This window comes from Cnephaeus nilssonii (assembly GCF_951640355.1).
Source record: "Cnephaeus nilssonii genome assembly, chromosome: 9".
NCBI lineage: Eukaryota > Metazoa > Chordata > Mammalia > Chiroptera > Vespertilionidae > Cnephaeus > Cnephaeus nilssonii.
In genome coordinates this window covers 76,903,274-76,921,310 of record NC_137080.1, presented here as the reverse complement: position 1 = coordinate 76,921,310, position 18,037 = coordinate 76,903,274, and the positions used below count along the sequence as shown (strand labels likewise).

Genomic DNA, 18,037 nt, shown 5'->3' with positions numbered 1-18,037 from the left:
CCCTTTAGCGCTTAAGTACTTTGACTTGAAAATGGAGTTTCAAATAGTGGGCTTGATATCTATGAGGATTTAACAAAACTGCTGAAATCATAAAACAAAAGATTGTTGATATTTTGTCCAAATGCAAACTAGACTTAACTCATTTATCTGCATATTTATGAAACAGTACAAATGTAAATTTTGGCAAATTCCATTCAGTCTATAAACTTCTTAACAGAGATAATGAAAAGATCTTACCTATTCAATGACCTGCACATCTTGTATATAACATCGCTAAAAAGGGTTGTGATTTGCTTAAATATGATATTGAAATTTTCATAATGAAAGTTTTTGGTCATTTTCATCAAATGCAAAAAAAGCACTTAATGAGTTTTTGACTTTATAGAAATGGAAGGAGATCACCTCTGTAGATATGTGCCTACAAGATGGGCATCATTGCTCCCAGCCATAAAAACCATGCTAAAATGTTGGCCTGCCATAAAATCATATTTTCAAAGTGTGGGACAAGAATAATATCCTTTTTGATTTGGAAATATATTGAGGATGAGAATGGAGAAAAGGACTACAGTAAGATAGAAGTTTATATGCTGTTTGCCAGCACTGCTTGATGGTCTTTCAAGAGGCCATAAAGAGCCTGTAAAAAGGATAACCTGGCCGCTGTGGGAGTCAGGCTGGACTGGCGCCACGGGCGGCCAGGACCTGCGCCTGACTTCTGCCCAAGGCCCCCACCACCACCACCACCCCACCCCCCCAGCTCCCCCTGCCTGTGTCTACTCCAGGGCTGCCCAAGCAAGGGCAGCAGCTCAGCCAGCCCCAGGCCCTCCTGGCCCCCCATCTCTGTCTCCATCTCTGCTCTGGGCCTCTCCTGCGCATGCAACCTCCTCCTGTCCAGCCTAATTTGCATATTAGCTCTTTTTATATATACTTTGTATACATATCTATAGATAGGAAATATCTAATTAGCCCTCTTATATTTTTATTCCCCTTTTAAAGTCTTGTGTATCTTATTTTGATTTGTATTTAAAATACCCATAGCATTTTAGCACAGCAGTATGTGTCTAATTTAGAAATAATTATACACATATTGGGATGCTTGTTTAGAATTTCCTAAACTGATGAGCACAGGCCTAAATAATAAGTAACCATGTGGGTTTTAGAAGAAGAGAAAAGTCAAGGACCTGAAGCAGTCTCTTTTGTTTCTTTAAAAATCAGTAAGTCTCCTGTGACTGGTTTTTATGAATCCATCTCCCAAAGCCAGGGTGCCCCTGGAAGAACCGATACAAACTGAGTTCCTGCACATTTAGAAACGAGGACCAGGCTCAGGAACCACAGGACACTCACTGAGGTATAAACATCTGGGGAGAACCTGCCTGAGCAGCCAGTCTGCCAGTCAGTCGGGCCCTCAACCTTGCTGTCCCCTTCTCCGATTCCTTGTGCAGTATATACAACTGAAAACCCACATTGCCATAGATTGGGGGTTCCAAATCCTGAGGGGCCTGGGAATGGAAATCAGGAGATCTGAGAATTTGGACAGGAAAAAGAAAGCTCTATTTCCATTAATCTCTCTAATTAAAATTTAGCATTTCTTTTCATTGGGAAAATAGGTTGCAAACTACAACAATATTAGTACCTGTGACTCTGTCATCACTAGGAATCACAGATATTCACATGTTACAGATACCTCAAACTATTGTTCATGTGTACCACTATTGGAAATTATGGTAATTATTAAACCCACTCCTAGATTGTGTGATTTTATAAAGAAGCACATCTATTATATCACAGGTGTACGTGTTTAATAATTTAATAATGATTTCAATAAAATTGGCTTCCTTGGCAATTCTGTGTATCTTGTGCATTTCTCCAGACTGCCAAAGGGGTGGGTGGCACATTGGGAGTTAGTATCTCTGCTGTGGATCATGAATAGAAAGCTTCACAAATAGGTAGAGGTCAGTAAGCTTTGCTGTACCCCTGCCTGGTGCTCTAACCTTACCATTAGCTGGAGTAGGTGGCAGCTGGTGGCATTTTGAGTTGAAAGGACAATGGCCCCTTTGCCCAAGACCTTCCTGTTTCCACATGTCCAAAGGTATGGCATTTCTGTAATATGCAAAGAGTTGTTTTTCTAAATGTAGGTGAAAATGCCTTCAATATTCTGAGGCTGTTTTTACCTTTGAATACCTTTGTGACAGGGATCTCAGAGGGCACCTAATCTGAGCAGCATCTTAAATCCAGGCACGGAGGTTCAGGGGAAGCTATTTACCAGGGTTCACATCAGTTAAAGATAATGATGCATTCCAAGAGGGTTTTAGTTTTATTCTGAATAGAGAACGTGTGCTGGGAGTCTGAAGCGGGAGGAGGTAGGGGGAAAGAGAGAGAGAGGATGGGAAGAGAAGGGGATGGAAAGGAGCTCTGGGAGAACTCAGAGCCATTCTTCAGGACACCACTCCCTCCAACCCACATTCCAGTGCCTGTCATCAGCTCTCCTATGAGTCTTCAGGAGTCGTAACTCCCTAGGACCAACTTAGATTTCTCATAGGTTAGTCACATTATTTCTCAGAAGTACTTTTAAGCACATGGAATAGATTCAGCAAAGTTCGCAAGATTCAATGTATATTTTAGCTTTTTTTTTTTTAATCTATTATTCCCAGTCCCACAGCACCCCTAGCGCTGCTTGATGACTACTAGATGACAGCCTTTGACAAATATATCATGGGCTATTATGTAAGGAAATGGCCTAGAAGGCAATACCAGAGTGAGATGAGAAGTTGTTATGAGGAGGTATAATTCCAGTCAAGTTAAGTTTCTTTTTGGAAATTGATTATCCAAGGAGAAGACATTTAAAGTGCCTTCCAATTCTGGCACCCTTTCCCCTCAGATATTTAAACCCACCTAATCCTGGGCTTGAATGATAAAACTAGGATCATGACCTCCCTGCCACATCTAGATGACCCCTTAGATGGTGGGTAATGAAGGGTGCTTGGGCTTTGAAACCTGACAAACCTGGGCTCTCACCTTTGCTCCCCACGGAGACTTTAGCTCCCTCCACTGAAAACGGAAGCAATCTTCTGGAGAGTAAGTAACAGGCGTGGGTTGCTGCAGACACAAAAGTCCCTGGAATGATGAATGAACTTCAGGGTTAAAAATCTTCTGGGATTCCTGCTACACCCAGACCCACCGTCTGCGAATGCTTGTAGGTTCCGCTCCGTGCGGCAGGAGGCAGCAGACCCCAGCCCAAGCTCAGGGCCAGAGCAAAAGCAGAGCAGATGGAACCAGCAACCGGATGGCCCCGCCCGGGATGCTGAAGGCCTACCTGATTGGCCATCTTCCCTCCGCTGGGCGGGGCGGGTTTGGGCGGAGCCGCACTTGACCGTGGACGGAGGGACGCTGCGCATGCGCGCTCGGGAAGGCACCGCCCAGAACCAGCCGCCGCTGTCGAAACCCCGCAAAGTGGGGCGCAGGCCACCAGGACCACTTCCGGATTTCAGGTACGACGTTTGCTCCGGCTGGCTCCTGGGAGGACTTGGGGCTGTAGGTGAGTTGTACACCCTGCAGTCGAGCACTTGCTGCCCTGAATTTTCTCCCAAAGGCGCAGAAATAAACAGACCAGTAGCCATGCAGAGGAACTTGGTAGGTTTTTTTTCAGGAGATGGGGGTCCCAGGGATCGCTTCTCTAACCCTCCTGGGAATTCCCCATATTTCTTCCTCTTCACGGTCTTGAATCTCCCACCTCTCCTCCCTCCCACCTTCCTGGAGCTGGGAGAGGTGGGGTTAGGGGTGGGGCTTGTGGATCTTTGCAAAAATGCGTGGCAGGGTTTTACTTTCCTAGCATCTCCCAGGTTTCACTGGAAAATGTGTCTTTTGAGCCCCAAGGAGTGCAAAGTTAGGTAATTGTTGATATTCAACATGTGAAAATGCTTTTTATATGATAGCTTACAGAAAACCTCTTAGTGGGGTCCCCAAATTTTGGAGGGTTAGCGGCAAGGCAGAGCTCTGTCACCTGGATTTGTACCCGGTGCACAAGTCATTTTGCTGCATTGCACCCAAGATGTTTTCTGGCCCTTCTAAGTGCTGAGCATCTCCTTTGCGATGTGTCCCACATCGTCGTCCCCCCCCCCCCCCGCCCCCCACCCGCCCATCTTTTCATGTGTGCTTCTGCGTTGCTCAAATGGTCCTGCCATGGAAGGGGAGAAAGAAGGGTGATTGCTTTTTGTTGGAATTTTCTCTGTGAGCACAGAAACTTCTTGCAAAGATTGGGAATAGATTTTTTTTTTCCCTCCTTAAAACAATGCTCAGTTCACTAGGAGATTAAGGGGCTGGCTGTTTCCTGGCATTAGAGCTATACTGAGGGTAGGTCAGTGACACCACATCTTCAGACAGAGGTTGTTTACTTAGGTTCACTCACCACTCATTCATTCAGCAGGTATTTACTAAAACCTGCCTGTGCATGACAATGAGCTTGATCCTGTGAGAAAGGCAAAATGAATGTAACCTGAGCTTTATATTCAAGGATCTGGGCTAGCTGAGAGGAGAGCTAAGCCCAACATAACTAAGTCTCTGCCAGGTAGAAGAGGGCGTCAGAGAAGTGGGGGGCTCGGAGGAGGGAGAAGAATCAGCCTTTCACATCAGGTGGTTGGCTTACTAGGAAAATTAGGTCCCCAGATTACTATCTGGTGATGAGCGATCTCTCATAAGCGTCAGGTCTCTGTAGGCATTTTCCCAACTGTTGTGTCAGGCATCTCAGACTGAACATGTTTCAAACAGGTCTCTGAGGGTAGGGCAGTGACACCACATCTTCAGACAGAGGTTGTTACTTAGGTTCACTCACCACTGCAGAGGGTCGTGGTGATAATTGCCTCCTGGTCACCTCCCTCCTTCCCCCATCACACACCTACTGCTGTTCCGGTGTCCCCTGTTTCAGGGACTAGCATCAAGGCTCCCCTGCCTCTTCTACTCCTAATGGTCCAAGCCAGAGACCCAGGGTGAATCATCTCTGACTCACCCCTCTCCCTCACCTCTGTATCCAGGCTTATTGATGCTACCTCCTGAACCTTTCTCATATCTGTCCACCTCTCTCCACCCTCATTGCCATTTCTCCAGGCCAGGCTACCATCATCTCATGCTTTGTTTACTGCAACAGCCTCTCAGCTTATTCCCCTGCCTGGCTTCCACACATCTCCCGCTACCGCAGCCAGGAAGTGCTTGCTGGAATTAAATCTGATCATGGGGCTCCTTTCATTCATCCTTTGCTGCCCTTGAGACAGAAACCAGATTCCCTCACATGGCTGATCTGGTCCTGTCTTTCTCTCCAGCCCCATCTCTTTTCACAACCTCCTCGCAATTCTTTCCATTTAAAAACATGTTATGGTTTCTCATGCCAGGAGGCCTTTGCCTACAACACGCCCTTCCTTGCTACCCTCCTCACTTCGGTTACTCCTTTTCTCCCCAAGGTCCCAGCTGGGACTCTGCTTCCTCTAGGAATCCTTCCTTACGCTCCCAAGCCTCTTTAGGTGTCCATGCCTCTCCTCTTAGGGCTCATTCATGCATCTGCCTCCTCCGCTGTGCTGTACTACAAGTCCTGGAAGGCCAGGGCCATGTCTGAGGGCTCTGCTTCCTACTGCCTTGCGCAAAGAAGATGCTCAATAAATAGTTGCTAAATGGAATTCAGTATAAATGTAAGTTGTACTATTATCATTTGACTCGGTGAATGCCTGAATCATAAATTCACCCAACCTCAGTTGTTTTCTCAGATCAAGCTTAAAAATGGGTGTGAGGGTGAACAAGAAGAATAATCCTTATTAGAGTAGCTAATATTTGTTGAGTGCTCAGTATGTTCTAAGTGCTTTAGGGTATTAATTCATTTAATGATCACGGCTCTAGGAGGTAGATATTTCTTATTATCCCTGTTTCACAGATGGAGAAACTGAGATACACAGAGATTAAAGAACGTGCCTAATGTCACCCAGCTAGTAAGTGGTGACATCAGGTTTGAAGCCAACCATACACTGTGGAATATGATTAGTTCTTTCAGGAAGATAGTAAGTAGGACTGAACATGAGATGCTCATTGGGCTGAAGATGGTAAGTCCCCAGATGGAAGACAGTGCCATGCGCTCACAACTTTTAAGCTATGAGGCCAAGTGGAGTGATTAATCCAGAATTTAAAACTCTAAAGAACATTTGTTTTGGTTGCATATTCACTTTTTTTTCCAGCCAGTAAAGCTCAGTTAGGAGAGGCATTATAGTGTCTAGGAATGAGACTTCTCTGAGTCTGAAATCTTGCTTCTGCTGTGAGACCTCAGAGGTGTTGCTTGCCTTGTCTGTGCCTCTCCTCATCTGGAAGATGGGGATAGTAATGGTGGCACTTACTGCAGAGGGTCGTGGTGATAATTAAATGAGTTGATACATGTAAGGCCTTAGAATGGTGCCTAGCACATGGTACTTGCTCGTAAACATTATCATTATTATTTGTTTTTCCCTCATTTAGTCAATAATGGTTTTTGAACGCAGGTCCTTCCTACACATTCAGTCTCACTGCACTGCTTCTTGGGCACAGATGAGCTCCCCTGTTTTATTTCATTCTTCTTCCCACAGATCCTGAGGATTTTTCAGTGTTGCCTCCTTCACAAGGCCATCGTCTCCTCCTGTGCCCTGGGTTTCCTCCCCAAAGACCCTTTTGCACAGTAAGTTCTAGCTTACCCTCCGAGATAAGCTCACAGCCCGTTTTCCATCCTTCTGAGTCAATTTGTTACAAAGTGCTACAGGAAATAAAAGATCAGGTTAACCTAAATGACAAGCAGTGAGAATGCAATCTCATCCACAATTCCTCGTATATACAAAGATAATTATTCCCCCCCTGGAGGAAATATAGATGTAAAAAAGTGAAGGTATATTGCCCTAACCGATTTGGCTCAGTGGATAGAGCGTTGGCCTGTGGACTGAAGGGTCCCGGGTTTGATTCCGGTCAAGGGCATATACCTTGGTTGCGGGCACATCCCCAGTAGGAGGCATGCAGGAGGCAGCTGATCGATGTTTCTCTCTCATCGATGTTTCTAACTCTCTATCCCTCTCTCTTCCTCTCTGTAAAAAATCAATAAAATATATATTTTTAAAAAGTTAAGGTATAAAGCACTATAGGGACTCTCAGAGGAGTTGGTGTTAAGGATGCGGTGTGATGCAAGAACCAAGAGCCAGCTAGTGACCAGTGTCATGTCTCCAGCCTGTAGCCCGTATACTTTCCCCTACATCTTAGAGACCTGTGGGCAGGACTTCAGTGGAGTCTTTCACCCCTGGATGCTTCAACTGCTACTGTGATGCACAATACAATATCGTTGTCATTTAGTTAACTTTGTGCCAGGGCTTCGTTATATTCTTTAGTGACTTACCATTGATTAAGTGGATGTGTCTGCTGCCCCAGAAGAGCTGTCTCATAACAAAACCCGAGATAAAGCACATGTTTAAAGTGAAGCTGTGGTTCAATTAACAAACACACATCTACATTACCCCTTTTCCATTCTTCGGTGTGAGGAGGATGGAGGGACAAATACCTGTTCAAAGATGAAAGAATTATAAGATGGAGTTGCTGACATCAAGGAATTTAAAGAAGCAGTTGGCTCCAGACCAGGCTAGAGTGACTAAGGAGGTTGGGAGATAGTCAGGAAGGGGGTGGGCTGTCGGGGGTGGTTGGGGTTTGTAGGTGGGAAAGAGGCGGACATTCCAGGCATTAAGTGAAGATTGCGGTGTTGTCTCCAGTGAGGAGACCTGGCTAACCACAGCAGAAATCTTACTAGCAGAAGTGGAAGGGAAGTAAACAGCTGAAGGTACAGCAGGTTTGGAAGACAAGGAAAGGAGACTCAACCTGGGTGTCTCCCAAGTGGACTTGAGGGGGATGAGCATGGTACACATTGGTTGAACGTCGGATGAGTGAAGATCTAGCTTCCCCTTTTTAGTAGAGAAATTAATGTCTATAATTCTGAGTAATGCATATCACTTTTATATACATTTGCTTTCCCCGACTCATTTTATTTTGTAAAAGTTGTCCTTTCTCCTTTGTTCTACGATTGCAGCCTTGCCAATGGACCTTGTTGGTTTTGGTTATGCAGCCTTTGTGACATTTGGAAGTATTGTGGGATATAAGCGGAGAGGTAAGCCCTTTTCAACAAAATGCCTTGGTGGGGGCTGCTGATTGTTTGAGGAGCAGCTGGGGGCCTGGAAGTAGGACCAGAAGTAGCTGGTGGCTGGGCACCAGTGGAAGGGATTCCTGGAAAAAGCCATGTCTATGCAGTTATCAGGTTACTGCCTTCCTTAGAGATTGATGAGAAGTCCAAGGCCAGAGCACAGTTCTCCCCAGGGGGCTGAGGGCCTGGCAAGTGAGAACAGGTTCTCTGCTGGGATTCCTGAGAGCCTGAAATTCACGTGAGGTTTTGTTGTTCTTATTTTCTCTCTCAATATGTATAGCACTGCGGATATGCATTTGAAGGGAGAATAATGATGGCACCAAATTAAGACTTGTTAACAGCTACATAAAAGTTGGCATATTCAGGGAACCAAAAGAAGGCCAGAGCTCCAATAATGGAGAAAACTTGGGGTTTTCCTAAGTGTAGTGGGAAGCCAGAGGGTCTTTAATTAGAGGAGTGATCTGTCCAGTGTATGTTTTTAAAAGGTCATGTTACTGTGTTTAGAGGATAGCTTTGGGGGAGGGGGTGGGTGTTGGGGGTGCAATGAAAAATTTATCACTATATCTGACTGTAACATTCTAAGCCTTTATATATGTGACATGGATGATATTATTTTTTTTAATTTTTTATTTATTTTTTTATTGAGGTATTATATGTGTACATATCTTACCATTACCCCCCGCACCCCACACCCACACATGCCCTCACCCCCCAGAGTTTTGCGTCCATTGTTTATGCTTATATGCATGCATACAAGTCCTTCGTTTGATTTCTTATCTACCCCCCCTCTCCCTAACTTTCCCCCTGTAATTTGAAAGTCTGTTTGTTGCTTTAATGTCTCTGTAACTATCTTTTTGTTCATCAGTTTATAATGTTCTTTATTATCCATAAATGAGTGAGATCATGTGGTATTTTTCTTTCATTGACTGGCTTATTTCACTTAGTATAATATTCTCCAATTCCATCCAGATTGCTGCAAATGATGAGAATTCCTTCTTTTTTATGGCAGCATAGTATTCCATTGTGTAGATGTACCACAGTTTTCTGATCCAGTCATCTGCTGACGGGCACCTAGGCTGTTTCCAAATCTTAGCTATTGTAAATTGTGCTGCTATGAACATGGGGGTGCATATATCCTTTCTGATTGGTGTTTCTAGTTTCTTTGGATATATTCCCAGGAGTGGGATTACTGGGTCAAATGGGAGTTCCATTTTCAGTTTTTTGAGGAAACTCCATACTGTTCTCCACAGTGGCTGCACCAGTCTGCATTCCCACCAGCAGTGCACGAGGGTTCCTTTTTCTCCGCATCCTCGCCAACACTTGTCGTTTGTTGATTTGTTGATGATAGCCATTCTGACAGGTGTGAGATGGTACCTCATTGTTGTTTTGATTTGCATCTCTCGGATAATAAGTGACTTTGAGCATGTTTTCATGTGTCTCTTGGCCTTCCTTCTGTCTTCTTTTGAAAATATTCTGTTTAGGTCCGTTGCCCATTTTTTTATTGGATCATTTATCTTCCTTTTATTAAGTTGCATAAGCTGCCTGTAGATGTTGGAGATTAAACCTTTATCAGTGATGCCATTTGCAAATATGTTCTCCCATGCAGTGGGCTTTCTTGTTGTTTTGTTGATGGTTTCTTTTGCTGTAAAAAAGTTTTTTATTTTGATGTAGTCCCATTTGTTAATTTTCTCTTTAGCTTCCATTGCCCTAGGGGCAGTGTCAGTGAAAAAGTTCTTTTGGCATATGTCTGAGATTTTGTTGCCTGTGGATTCCTCTAGTATTTTTATGGTTTCCGGTCTTATGTTTAAGTCCTGTATCCATTTTGAGTTTATTTTTGTGTATGGTGTAAGTTGGTGATCTAGTTTCATTTTTTTGCATGTGTGTGTCCAATTTTCCCAACACCATTTATTGAAGAGACTGTCTTGATTCCATTGTATGTTCATGCCTCCTTTGTCAAATATTAATTGAGCATAGTGGTTTGGGTCGATATCTGGATTCTCTATTCTGTTCCATTGATCTATATGTCTGTTCTTGTGCCAGTACCAGGCTGTTTTGAGAACAGTGGCTTTGTAATACAGCTTGAAATCTGGTATGGAGATCCCTCCTACTTTATTCTTCTTTCTAAGGATTGCTGCGGCTATTCGGGGTCTTTTTTTATTCCAGATGAATTTTTGGAGAGTTCTTTCTAGGTCTGTGAAATATGCTGTTGGTATTTTGATGGGGAGTGCATTGAATCTGTAGATTGCTTTGGGTAGTATGGACATTTTAATGATGTTGATTCTACCAATCCATGAACATGGTATGTTCTTCCATCTGTTTACGTCTTCCTCTATCTCTTTTTTCAGTGTCCTGTAGTTTTCCGCGTATAGGTCTTTTACCTCCTTAGTTAAGTTTATTCCTAGGTATCTTAATTTTTTTGGTGCGATGGTAAATGGGATTTCTTTTTTAGTCTCTCTTTCTTTAAGTTCACTATTGGTGTATAGAAAGGCCATAGATTTCTTGGCGTTAATTTTGTATCCCGCTACATTGCCGAATTCATTTATTAAGTCTATTAGTTTTTTGATGGAATCTTTTGGGTTTTTTACGTACAATATCATGTCATCTGCAAATAAGGACAGCTTCACTTCTTCTTTTCCAATTTGGATGCCTCTTATTTCTTCTTCTTGCCTAATTGCGGTAGCTAATACTTCCAGTACTATGTCAAACAGGAGTGGTGAGAGTGGGCATCCCTGTCTTGTTCCTGTTCTTAGGGGAAATGGTTTTAGTTTTTGCCCATTGAGTATGATGTTTGCTGTGGGTTTATCATATATAGCTTTTATTATGTTGAGGTATGATCCTTCTATTCCCACCTTGTTGAGAGTTTTTATCAAGAAAGGGTGTTGGATTTTGTCAAATGCTTTTTCTGCATCTATTGATATGACTATGTGGTTTTTATCTCTCAATTTGTTTATGTGATGTATCACATTTATTGATTTGCGGATATTGTACCATCCTTGCATTCCTGGGATAAATCCTACTTGGTCATGATGTATGATCTTTCTGATGTATTGCTGGAGCCGATTTGCTAGGATTTTGTTGAGAATTTTGGCATCTATGTTCATGAGGGATATTGGTCTGTAATTCTCTTTCATTGTGTTGTCTTTATCTGGTTTTGGTATTAGGGTGATGCTAGCTTCATAGAAGGAGCCTGGAAGTGTTCCTTCCTCTTGAATTTTTTGGAATAGTCTGAGGAGGATAGGTTTTAGTTCTTCCTTGAAAGTTTGGTAAAACTCTCCTGTGAAGCCGTCTGGCCCCGGGCTTTTGTTTGCCGGAAGCTTTTTGATGACTGCTTCAATTTCTTCCATAGTTATTGGCCTGTTGAGCTGTTTAGATTCTTCCTGATTGAGTTTTGGAAGGTTGTATTTGTCTAGGAATATGTCCATTTCCTCCAGGTTGTCCAGTTTGTTGGAATAGAGTTGTTCGTAGTATTTTGTAACAATCCTTTGTATTTCGTCAGGGTCTGTTGTTATTTCACCTCTTTCATTTCTGATTTTGTTTATTTCATGGATGATATTATTAACCCTGTTTTGCAATTGATAAAACTCAGAGAGGCCATGTGACTTAGCCAAAGTCCTTCAGGCAATAAGTAAAAGAATTTGGACTAGAACCTAGGGCATTTGGATGCTCATTCAGGATGCTGTTGCAACTAGGGTGTGTGTGTGTGTGTGTGTGTGTGTGAGAGAGAGAGAGAGAGAGAGAGAGAGAGAGAGAGAGAGAGAGAGTTTGTGTGTATAGCTGCAATGGTTCTTAATCCGAATTGCAATCTGAATTCCTATGGATATTTAAAAAGTAGAGCTACCTTGACCCTACTCCTCGGGATTCCAATCCAGCAGATTCTAAATAGAGTGAATTCCGTGAAGCAAGGGCAGTGCGTGTCTTGTTTAGAGTCACGGGCACGGAGCCCAGCGCACAGAAAGTGCTTGGTGGGTGTTGGTGCAGTGAGAGGACGGGTTGGGGGCTGGCTGGCTGCAGCAGTGCCCTGGTTCTTCCCAGTCCTGGCATCTTGAGGCTGGAAGCTTTGTTAATTATTCAGGATAGAGCCAGCACCTGGTTTGCATAGCACTTCTCTCTCTACCCCTATAAGCTAAAAATACCTCTGCATCTTATTTTTATCATCACAACCTCACAGTAAAGAGATGGAGACAAGGAGAATAGGGAGAAAAAAGAGAGGGACATAAGTCAACCGGTTGCCCCAGGTCATGCAATCAATGTCAAAACCACTACCACAAGGCAGACTTTCTTATTCCCTCAAATGAGTTGGGATTCAGCATGAAACAGTCATTTCTTACAGACTATCCACGAATAGGCCTGTATTCAGTTTGGCTATGTCCAGTTGCGATGCCCAAGTAGAAATACACTGGAAGGTGAATGTGTCATACTTGACGTAATTCCTTTCACTTTCTGATTCTCTTTCTGTGCCCATACATCCCCCTCTCCCCCGCAGGTGGTATTCCGTCTTTGATTGCTGGTCTCTTTGTTGGATTTTTGGCTGGCTATGGAGCTTACCGTGTCTCCAATGACAAGCGAGATGTGAAAGTGTCTCTGTGTAAGTAAGACACTTTCCAGGTATGGAGCATTGAACCTGGGGGGTAGCTGATATGATGCTTCTAAATTTAATATTATTGCTTAGTGTGTTGGAATGGTACACAATAAAAAATTTGGCCTTCTTCTAAATACTAAAATAGTATTATTTTATTAATCAGGTCTTACTTTAAAAAAAAATATGTAATTATTTTCCTTACATTCGGTTACCTAAACATTTGTTGGGTGTCTCTGGTGGGTGCAGTATTCTGCCCAGAGTTCCTGAGGAAAGTTGAATAAGCCAACAGTCCTAGCTTCAAGGAGTATTCTGTAAATAGAAAGTTAAATTAGAAAAAGACTTCCTTTTAAAGGTGTTTCAAGAATGGATTTTAACATGCTTGTTTACTAAAACCTTTTTAATGAACTAGTTAAGTGTTTTAATAGAGCTTTTCATCTTTTGAAGAAAATAGCAACTCAATACCTATGCATAATAGTTGTTATATTAGAAAGCTCAAATGATAGCCCTTTTTCTCACAAGTAGGCATTGGTGAGGTGTTTGCAACTCTGATTCATGTATTGGTTTGTCTTTTAGTTGCAGCTTTCTTTCTGGCCACCATAATGGGTGTGCGGTTTAAGAGATCCAAGAAAATTATCCCAGCTGGGCTGGTGGCAGGCTTAAGGTAAGAAAAACTATTTTAATGTACATTTTCCTCTGCACCTCATTTTGAAATGCTGAATTTTGGGCAAAAGTTGCCACAGTCTTTTCGCAGCAAGGGTTCAGGAATCTGGAGAAGGGCTGCGCATAAATGAATAGAGACTAGACAAGAAATATAAATTTGGAAGGCATTTGGGGGAACCAGGCGGAAACCAGCTCTCTAGTGAAGTGGCTCCCCGAATCTCCAGACTTACGGCTTTTTATTAACACATTTTTCCCTTTAGCAAATCAGATATACTTATCAAAGGTAAGGTTTGGTAAACAATGAAGGATTATCAGGTTAGGGGAATTGCCCTCAGCTGTTTGGCAGCAGGTAATAATATGCAGATCTTCAGCCCTGCTGAAGCTGTCCATCAGCTTTCTGATGAACTTCTCGAATTTATTATGCTAATTACTGTTCTTTAGCCTCCAGCAAAAAGTCAGTGTTAATTTGAAACATCAAAGTAATTTATTTTTTTTTACAATAAGCATGACTTTGAACTCTTAAAATAAGACTTCAGTCAGTCTTTGGGACGGATGTGCACAGAACATTTATATTGAATATACTTAGTGTTGCTATAGTATTTGATCACATGTACACTATATCATTTTCAGAATAAAGAACTCAAGTCTCATTTTTTCTCAAGATTTACCCACCTGAGGCAGTATTTTGAGTTTTTAAGGGAGAAAACAATATTTTTTCCCACTAGATCAGTAGGGAGCTTCAAGTTTCTCTTCATTTGCTCCCAGTAATTCTATCCATGAGATTAAGCATGTTACCAAGTAAAAAATTATAGTTTATATGTTTTTTGAAAGAGGTGAATAGCACTACTGTTTCTATCCAGCTCAATGTAACTTTTTAAAAATGTGTTTTTATTGATTTCAGAGAGAGGAAGGGAGAGGGAGAGAGATAGAAACATCAATGATGAGAGAAAATCATCAATCAGTTGCCTACTGCACGCCCCCTACTGGGAATCAAGTCTGAAACCCGGGCATGTGCCCTGACTAGGAATAGAACTGTGGTGTCCTGGTTCATAAGTCAACACTCAACCCCTGAGCTATACCGGCTAGGCATATAGGTTACATTTTTAATTCTTCCTGAAGTCTGCCTTAATATATTGAAAGCCATAAAACATGTTCATTTCCTTTGATACACATTTTTGCCTTTTGAAATTTTTTCTGAAGAAATAATGAGATGTATATAATATCTGGTGTTTATTGCGACTTTATTCCTAATGCAAAACATGATAAACTGAAAAATTAGAAATAACTTAAAAATTCACCAGTAAGGAAATATTTCAGTAAATGATTGTCCCCTTAATCGAATACTGAGCAGGCATTACATGTCATGTTTTAAAAAACAATTTAGTGGCATTGGAAAATCTTAATAACATAAGGAGATATTTTTTAAATGGATAAAAAAGCAAATATACTGTGATCTCAATTTTTAAAAGTTTGTACATGAAAAACTAAGATAAGAAGGGAAATCCCTCAAACTGTTAGAGTTTGACTCTGGGTGGCAGCATAATGAGTAATTTTCTCCTTCTGCTCTGTAGAATTTTCTAGTGTGGCTGTGTTTATGATTTGGGGAGGAAAAGTGTGATTACAAAGACTGCTTTCCAGTTGGAGGCCTGCCTAAAAATGATACTTGGTGGTGGAAAGAATCAGAAGTAGGGTTTACGGGTCAAGAAGACAAGACCCCAAAAATATGAAATAACTGCTGTTACCACCCTTTTAAATTGCTGTTTGTGAAAACCACCAGAATGTGTCTTAGGTTGATGTCCCTATTTTAGGGAAATGACTGTCAGTAGTTTCAGTTCTGATAGTAAAAAGAAAACTTGTCTATTTAAAAAAAAGACAAGACCCCAATCAATGAAAAGTAGCTGAGATGGTAATTACTCCTCAGAAGTGTTCCTTGATTATTTTTTTTCAACTTGCTTAACTTTATAAGCTTTTGAAAGGTTTGTGTTTCTTTAGAAACCTTTCTCTCATAAAGCTTTATCCCAGATCTTTAGAACAGCGTGTTCTAATTTTTCTCATTCATTGAGTGAACATTTTTAAGTGGCTAATTCAGTCATGTCTGGGAAGTTCAAATGCAGGGGTAATGAGGTCACCCCTGCTCCAACGGTAGAAGTCTGTTAGAAGCCTGGGAGCCAGGGTTTAGTCACACCACAGTTAGGGGAGCATGCGGCCCTTTCTGTCTCAGCCATGTAAGAGCCACCCTCCCTTTGCCTTTCTTCTCATCCAGCCTCATGATGATTCTAAGACTTGTCCTACTGCTGCTCTGAGAATCCGGAGGAACTGAAAGCTGAATTGATGTCATTCTACACTAACTGGCAGAGCACACTCTTGGAATTCAGAAGACAAATTTCAGTATGGAATGTTAAGGTTGTTATTTAATACTAGAAACAAAAGAAATACTGTCACCTCTAATATGAACACTAGTCTGAGGTGGTGTTGTTTTGTTTTTGAACAAAACTTTGTTTTCTAATTGTCAGGTACTGTTTTCATTAAGGGTATTTAATAGCCTGGCCAGAGTGACTCAGTTGTTTGAGCATCTTCCCATGTACCAAAAGGTTGTGGATTCAAGTCCCAGTCAGGGTACCTACCTGGGTTTCGGGTTTGATCCCTGGTCAGGGAGCATATGGAAGGCAACTGATCGATGTTTCTCTCTCATTTCTATGTTTCGCTCTCTCTCTCCCTCTCTCACTTCCTCTCTCAGCATGTCCTCGGGTGAAGATTAAAAAAACATATTTAATAAATTGTAATATACTTTTTCATTTGCTGTGTCTAGTTTTATATATGTGGTATTTCGTGACAATTCTAAATACTCATCTGAAGTGAATTTAAATGAAACTGCAGCGTATCAGATAATGGAATGCCCTAAGTGGACCTCAGAGAATGCTGATGTATCTATGTCATTTGAATTATATTAGAAATTATATGTTTTTCATTTTAATTGTATTGCTGCCAGCATTATTTTTGTTCCTTAAAAGAATACATCATCAGCACACTCTGTGCTAAAAGAATGTATTTAGTGTTCAAATAAAAGATGGTCTGTTTTAAACCTGCTGTTGTTGTTTGTTTGCTTGCTTTTTTCATTTTAGTGTCTTATGTATATACTTAAATTGTCTTTGACATTTAACTATTCAATTATTAATGAAAGAAGTTGGGAAGGAGGGTTATTATACCAGAACTCCTCCTCAGAAGCAGACATTCATTCTCTCTCTCTCTCTCTCTCTCTCTCTCTCTCTCTCTCTCTCTCTCAACATTAATAATTCTGAAACAAAAATGATTTTGTCTCAATTCACCACTTCATTTTCAGACTTAGTTTTGACTTTTACTTTCAGGCCCCAGACTGAACATCAGTTCCAGCTCAATTCTCCCGCTGGTGGTTGTATGCTCTTTGCTGTTTGGAAGGTCATTTCCTCTCTCTGAAACTCAGTTTCTCATCCTTAAAGAGGAACTGGGACTAAATGATTGACAAGACCCATTAGAGCTCTAAACATCTGCAATGTTGTTCTTGTTGGCTCTGTGCAATTGTGTCAAAATTCAAACCCTTTTTTATTATTATTTTATGTTTTTAATTGAGATAACATTTGTTAATGACATTATATACGTTTCAGGTGTACAACATTATAATTCGGTATTTGTGTATGCTATTGTGTGCTCACCACCAAAAGTCTGGTTTCCATCCATCACCATACATTTGACTCCCTCTACCCATTTCATCCTCTCACCCCTGTCCCCTCTGGTAGCCACCAATTCGTTGTCTGTATCTATGCGTATGTTTTTGTTTTGTTTGTCATTTGTTTCTTTTTGGTTTTATATTCCACATATGAGTGAAATCATAGAGTTCCTTTCCTTTTCCATCTGCCTTACTTCACTTAGCATAATACACTGCAACCTTTTCTTTAAAGGAAGTGGTGGGTAGAGCTCCCAACTGAGAACAGCAGAGTTGAATGTTTACTATACTCAGTTACCTTTCCCAACTGACTTTCAAGGAGGTTGTTAAACTTACAATGATAAGTAATTCAATTAAGGGGAGAAAGAAAAAAACAACAACACCTTAACTTAACGAGATAGGAATCCCAGACAAAATCCTTTGATATACTTTAAAAATATCCTACCTTAAAAAAAAAGAAAGAAAGAAAAAGAAGAAGAAAAAAAGAAAGAAAGAAAGAAAGAAAGAAAGAAAGAAAGAAAGAAAGAAAGAAAGAAAGAAAAAGAAAGAACTCCACCAATCCTAATGGTATCAAAAAGGTTGTGGCCACAAGCAAGTGTGGGGTGCCCCCCTCACTTGCTGATGGTCAAGGGTAATTGAGAAGAGCCTTCATATTCAAATTGCAAACCGCTACTCAGCTTATACTCAAACCATGATTATGACACTGAAGTAGAAACGAAATGTGAACTTGGTAATAGAATCATATACTCTATACCTGGAAAATGCTGTAGTAATTGAAAGCCTAAGAAAATAGTTTGAAGCTATGCCGTGTCCTGAACTTTTCCCAAAAGGTGGTGCAAGTAAGTGATGATGGATCAGCTTTGATGATGTTCTCAGTAGACCCCAGGTCAGAGTGAGATCACGTGGTCAGTCTGGGGCCTGGAGG

General features: G+C 41.5%; 1 protein-coding gene across 2 annotated transcripts; it reads left to right on the top strand.

Moving 5' to 3' along the window:
• The first annotated feature begins 3,376 nt into the window (after positions 1-3,376).
• Positions 3,377-16,516, top strand: TMEM14A (transmembrane protein 14A). 2 transcript variants are annotated; one of them, XM_079780210.1, is made up of 6 exons: positions 3,377-3,485; positions 6,591-6,679; positions 8,063-8,140; positions 12,657-12,758; positions 13,326-13,413; positions 15,676-16,516. In XM_079780210.1, exons 3-6 carry the CDS (start codon positions 8,071-8,073, stop codon positions 15,713-15,715), a joined length of 300 nt encoding a protein of 99 aa, XP_079636336.1. In that variant the 5' UTR covers positions 3,377-3,485; positions 6,591-6,679; positions 8,063-8,070; the 3' UTR covers positions 15,716-16,516. The 2 variants fall into 2 exon arrangements, with proteins under 2 accessions (XP_079636336.1, XP_079636335.1); XM_079780209.1 differs by having other exon boundaries at positions 3,400-3,532.
• Positions 16,517-18,037: the final 1,521 nt, after the last annotated feature.